This window comes from Manduca sexta, unplaced genomic scaffold (assembly GCF_014839805.1).
Source record: "Manduca sexta isolate Smith_Timp_Sample1 unplaced genomic scaffold, JHU_Msex_v1.0 HiC_scaffold_1188, whole genome shotgun sequence".
NCBI lineage: Eukaryota > Metazoa > Arthropoda > Insecta > Lepidoptera > Sphingidae > Manduca > Manduca sexta.
In genome coordinates this window covers 48,067-54,336 of record NW_023592028.1, presented here as the reverse complement: position 1 = coordinate 54,336, position 6,270 = coordinate 48,067, and the positions used below count along the sequence as shown (strand labels likewise).

At 39.0% G+C, this 6,270-nt stretch overlaps 1 protein-coding gene across 1 annotated transcript; it reads left to right on the top strand.

The window, feature by feature from the left end:
* Window positions 1-1,475: 1,475 nt before the first annotated feature.
* LOC115453716 (ubiquitin carboxyl-terminal hydrolase 46) lies at window positions 1,476-6,068 on the top strand (the record flags this gene model as incomplete). Its single annotated transcript, XM_037445110.1, has 2 exons — window positions 1,476-1,874; window positions 2,732-6,068. Coding segments are annotated over 2 exons (814 nt in total), but the record flags the coding sequence as incomplete, so codon positions are not given.
* Window positions 6,069-6,270: the final 202 nt, after the last annotated feature.

Here is a 6,270-nt window from a genome sequence, read left to right as displayed (position 1 = left end):
AAAAAGATTTTTTCAGTTTGGACCGGTAGTTCCTGAGATTAGCCATTACTGCTCCGCCCCTATTGGTCATAGCGTGATGATATATAGCCTATAGCCCACAAATAAAGGGCTATCCAAACAAAAACGAATTTTTCAGTTGAAACCGGTAGTTCCTGAGATTACCCATTACTGCTCCGCCTCTACTGGTCATCATAGCGTGATGATATATAGCCTATAGCAGTCCACAACCAAGGACTATTCAACACAAAAATATATTTTTCGGTTCGAATCGGTAGTTCTATTACTGCCCGCTCCTATTAGGTATAGCGTGATTATACATAGCCTATAGCACTCCAGGATCAAAGGGCTACGCAACGCAAAATTTTTTTCAGTTTGGACCGGTAGTTCCTGAGATTAGCCATTACTGCTCCGCCCTATTGGGTATAGCGTGATGATATATAGCCTATAGCACTCCACGAACAAAGGGCTATCCAAGCCAGTTTGGCCGGTAGTTCCTGAGATTAGCGCGTTCAAACAAATAAACTCCTCAGCTTTATATAATAGTATAGATTCAAATTCAAGTTTACACTTAGACTAGAGTTCTTACTTCATGAGTGCCACTCTGTACACAACCACAAACTGTCAATATTGACCATGGTAAAGTCAGTTCGAATGCAGTTCAATTCAGTTGAATACAGTGAATGCAGAACACCAAATCTAGTATATAGTACATATTATATATCGATGATCCAAAACGTTAGCACCAGAAATTATAACCTTCCTTAAATCTGTTATCATATTAGGTCACCTTAATGGCGTATGACCTTAATAGCTCTTCTGTCTGATGCGTTAGTGTTTGGCTGGAGAGCAGCTTGCAGTTTGTAAAACAACCACTTTCTAAAATGTGAAAATTATTTTTCAAGATGTACATTAAAGTTTTACAATGGTCGGCATACTGAAGCTTGCATTAGAGCCCGTCACTAAGGCTTTTACCAACATATGTAGTGACATCTTACAATTAAAATTTTATAATATGCATCAGGTTTGAAAATTGCAATTTAAAGTAAAGCGGCGATGCGTTAATTAGGGTTGGGAATGTATTGCCGAAACGAATGTTCCCAGAGGATCAAGAACCAAGGACACGCATCTCTAACTTGACTATGGTTATATGTGTTTCCTTAGTGAATTATCGCCTGCTTTAATGGTGAAGGAAAGCATCATGAGGAAACCTGCATACCTGAGAAATTCTCTATAAGAATTTTTAGTGTATGTGAAGTCTGCAAATTTGGACTAGGTCAGTGTGGCGGACTAAAAATAAAATACAGTGCTGATATTATTATTAATTAAAGGTTTTATACTAAATTATTTAGCCGAACACATAATTGTGACGTGTTATATACATCTATCTTCTGTTTTTTCTTGACCTTGTGCTTGTCCAGGCATGTATGTATCCTATATATTCGTACTAGATGATATAAACGTTATTTCTCGTGCAGGTCCCAGCGCCGGTGCCAAACGCACAATGAGCAAAATGGACATCGTAATACCCCGAAGAAGCGCATCCGGCATTCTTTCGACTCGTCGTTCCTCCGGCGCGACTCGATCATCGACACGATGTTCGGCGGCGTGCTGATCACGCGTGTCGAGTGTACAGTCTGTCACTCATCATCGCTGTCGCGCGACGTGTTCCGCGACCTGCAGCTAGCGTTCCCCGACAAGCCAGACAGCTCGCAGCACAGCGTGCAGAGCTTGCTCGAGTACTACTGCTCCAAGGAGAGCCTCTCCGGCGACAACAAGTACCAGTGTCGCGACTGCGGCTGCCTGCGGGACGCCGAGCGCAGCGTGCTCATAGAGACGACGCCCAAGTATCTCATACTCGTACTCAAAAACTTCAAGTAAGCATCTAACACTCATCTATACTATTATATAAAGCTGAAGAGTTTGTTTGTTTGTATGTTTGAACGCGCTAATCTCAGGAACTACTGGTCCAAACTGAAAAATTCTTTTTGCGTTGGATAGCCCTATGTTCGTGGAGTGCTATAGGCTATATATCATCACGCTATACCCAATAGGAGCAGAGCAGTAATGGCTAATCTCAGGAACTACCGGTTCGAACTAAAAATCATTTTGTATTGGATAGCCCTTTGTTCGTGAAGTGCTATAGGCTATATATCATCACGCTATGACCAATAGGAGCAGAGCAGTAACGGCTAATCTCAGAAACTAGGAGTTTGAACTGAATAATTCTTTTTGTGTTGGATAGCCCTTTGTTCCTGGAGTGCTATAGGTTATATATCGTCACGCTATGACCAATAGGAGCGGAGCAGTAATGAAACATGATGCAAAAACGGGGACAATTTATTAGTTTTGAGAGCTTCTGTTGCGTGCGCTGCGTAAACGGTTAAAGTTATGCAACAATAATGTATGACGGGATTGTTCCTCTTAAAAGTTCTACAAAAATATATCATAAAACAAAGTCCCCCGCTGCATCGGTCTGCCCGAACGTGTTAAACTCAAAAACTACCCAACGTATTAGGATAAAATTTGGTATGGAGACAGATTGAGACCCTGGGAAGAACATAGGCTCGCGGGAAAATATATAGCGTGACTTTTATAACGGAAAACTTTAGCCCGAAAAACTTTATAACGCGGGCGGATCCGCGGGCAAAAGCTAGTGTTTTATATTATAGTATGGACATTTGTGTAAGAGCTGTGTTTATAATTTGTTAATGCTTGTCAACCGGGTGCGCAGGTTCGAGCCGAAGGTACAAGTGCAGACAAAGCTGATGCAGCCAATGCACCACAACCAGACGGTGAACTTGCCGACGGTGCGCAACAATCACTCGCAGCACTCGTCGTACTCGCTGTTCGCGGCGGTGATTCACAACGGCACCACGCTCGACTCGGGTCACTACTACACGCTGGCTAAGGACAACGACCAGTGGCACATCTATAACGATGAGATCGTGACGAGCGCAGACGAGGCGGAGTTCAGCAAGCTGCACCCTAACTGCACGCCCTACATACTGTTCTACCGGCGAAGCGACGTGGAAGAGGGCACCGCGCCCGCGCTGGAGGACCTGCCGCCCAAGGTGCAAGAGTCCGTCATGGCGCACAATAAACACTACATCGAGAACGTGCGCTCCATACATCTTACAAGGCCATGACGGTTAAGATCGGACAAATCCATAGATTTCTCGGTACTGGATTATCCCGAACTGAAATAAATTGATACAAATCAGTCATCAGAAATGTTTTCATCAGCGTTTCACGAACATGTTGAACGGTTGCGACGGCAACGGTGTCGGTCTAAGAACACTATTTTATCTTACATTCTAAACATATAGCCTACAAGTGATTAAGGATTAGGGGTAAAACCCATTTACAATTTTTTGATTAGATGTACACACGGTGTAACGTGCAAGTAGTTAGTATGCGCAATGGAACCGTTGCGAACCTCATGGACTGCAGAACGCTGCAGCAGAGCGGTTTTGTTATCGACATATTGTGTAATCTCAAGTGTTATATTTAAATATTGGACGGGCATGTCGTCGCTACAAACGGTGGCTACGGATGCAAAACATTCTGATGTAAGGGGAAGGCGTGGCGGATGATTGGCAACATGGTGTGGAGGTGGAGCACGGGACCGCGAGCAGCGGGCCTGCGAGATGTCTAAATGACATTTTAACATGATTCATATATCCATAGGGTTTAAAATATCGAACATAAGTGTTTCATCTTATTATACAAGACTATGAGGTACTATTGTCGTACTAAATACGTACATAGTTTGATATAAAATGATAACAATATGTAAATAATAATTTCTTTATATTTTATTTTTAACAGATATTCTGTAGGAATAATATATTTTATTTATGAAATGGGGCCCTAGAGCAAGGACAAGGAAATATTTTAAATATTTTAATGTTTTTATTTGTCTACATACTTGATAAATTTTACATTTTGCCTTTAGTTTAGTGTTTCTTGGATCGTTCTTGTTCTGGCGCCCTACATTATGGATTCAATGAAGTTTGATATTATATGACACGATTTAATGCAATTAATTATTTATTTATTCCTCTATTGGTACATTTGTGAAAATAAATATTGGATGAATTCATAATTTCTTACATGACAGAACAAGGACGGCCTATGCGCTAAAACAACACGACATGACACATTTTAAACATTGTATTTCTTCATATTTAAATATGTTTATTGCTTGCCTTTGAATTTAGTAACGCTCGGGCCGTTCTTGCATTAGTGAGTTTGATATAAAGTGATTTTAATGGCAATGAATTGAAAATATTTATTTATTCGTATATTGGTACGTTGGCGTATTTACATAATGCAGTGAATAAATAATTTCTTATATAATTTGTTTAGCAAGAAGACTATCATAGTATCTGGTGACACTCAATACATATTTCATCCGTAGTTGTGCACAATCATTACACACTGCTTGTGGGTGTTAATATAAATAGAAGTACATGTTTAATGTCGGAACTATCTTTATACATTTTATTTTAAATATCAGACTCGTAGTCGGTTGTAATTTTAATGTTTGTACACATTTTGAATTTTACATCGTTTGGTAAGAATTTCAAATAGATACATTTGAAAAAGCTAAAGTATTTATATTGTACTATATTTACAATGATTTGAGTTCGTGGTAAATAGTTACGTTTTGGTAAGGATAACTGTGAGAGTTTAGTTTATGTACCGCCCTATAGGGTCGCGTAATGTAAGGATGTACAGTGGTGTCGCGCAACTGACGGCGCGAGTGTCACTTCACACAGAGACCAACTATGCATTGGATTGTAAGTCACATCGTTAGAGTTGCTGTATTTATTTCACGCCGTGGATATTTAAATATCATATACTTAATATTTTCAATTATAGCGTAAGATTGTCTTTGCATAAATGCATGAAATAATCGTATCATTATCGATGTTAGTTTCTGTGTTCGTTTCTGCATGGGTCGATTGGAGCCGACGGATGACACCTGCTGCTGCTGTCGTGGACACCGGAGACGCGGCGGGCTCTCGGTCCGCTAATGACCGATATGGAAACCGTTATATTGGTGCAGTACGCAATGTTTTTTAATGGTTCAAGTAGTTAGGCTTTATGTGACCATCGATGGCGCTCCACTAATGTCTTGTCTACTGTTGGAATGCGGCCGCGACTCACTAATGGACACTTACGTAACCGTACAACTTAATGTTAGTCATCATAACTTTGCCGGAATTGCACTATGACGTCGATAAATGGATACTTTTTATTTAATATGTCATACCTAAAGAATTTCCTCGTTTTAAATCAGCATTATTATTTGTATTGATATATATTTGTACGTTATTATTATTTGTATTAGTTATATTTTTGTTTAATTTTTATGGCATTGTGTAAATATAGCATTTACATTATAAGCTAGTTGTAGGAGCCTGTTGAGAACATGTTTCATTTGTGTAAGTAGTCGACCGAGGTTGATTCTCGGCGAGCTATCGACTCAGTTATTAGTTACAAATTGTTAATTTGCCGATTCTGTTTACAATAAGTTTTTTTTTTGTATTTTTAATGTAAGCCAGAAATATCCGGTCTTGGTTTTCACTTCAAGTTTTATCTAAAACAGCGCATGGATACATTTTGTTACGATTAATCGTAGATATTCGCTTCCGTTTTGTAATATAAACTAACTAAAGTCACTGTGCACATGTTGGCACTGGGACATTTAGCTGGTAAGCCGAATTGCCTTCGTGCATGTCATCATTTTTGTTGCGCGAACATTGTTATTTGTTTGTTGATACATTATTAACATACGCAATATTTTAACAGCCCTCGGTACGATTTATTTGATTTAGTTGTTACGCATTTGTGGAAATTGATCAGTATTTTTTACTGTTATTTACTTTGAAGTAGTTTCACGAATGTCAGTTTTGTCTTTACATGTGCCGTTGAGATTGATATCATGTTCAGCTGAACAATATGTATTGCGCTGGATTTTCCATTTCTACCATCACTTACTTCTGCTATGGATGTAGTGTAACTATCTTTATGGTTAAAAAGAAATAAACTTTTCGGAATACAAATATTTTTTATTTGTTTTTCACATTTTATTAGAAAGAAAGAAAGAAAGAAAGAAAAACGATTTATTATTATTAAATCTATTTACTGTGCGCTTGGTTCAGAAATGTGGAGCAATTATGAAGAATATATTTTACATACATACATACATACATACATAACATCACGCATTTTATCCCCGAAGGTATGCAGAGGCGCAACTAG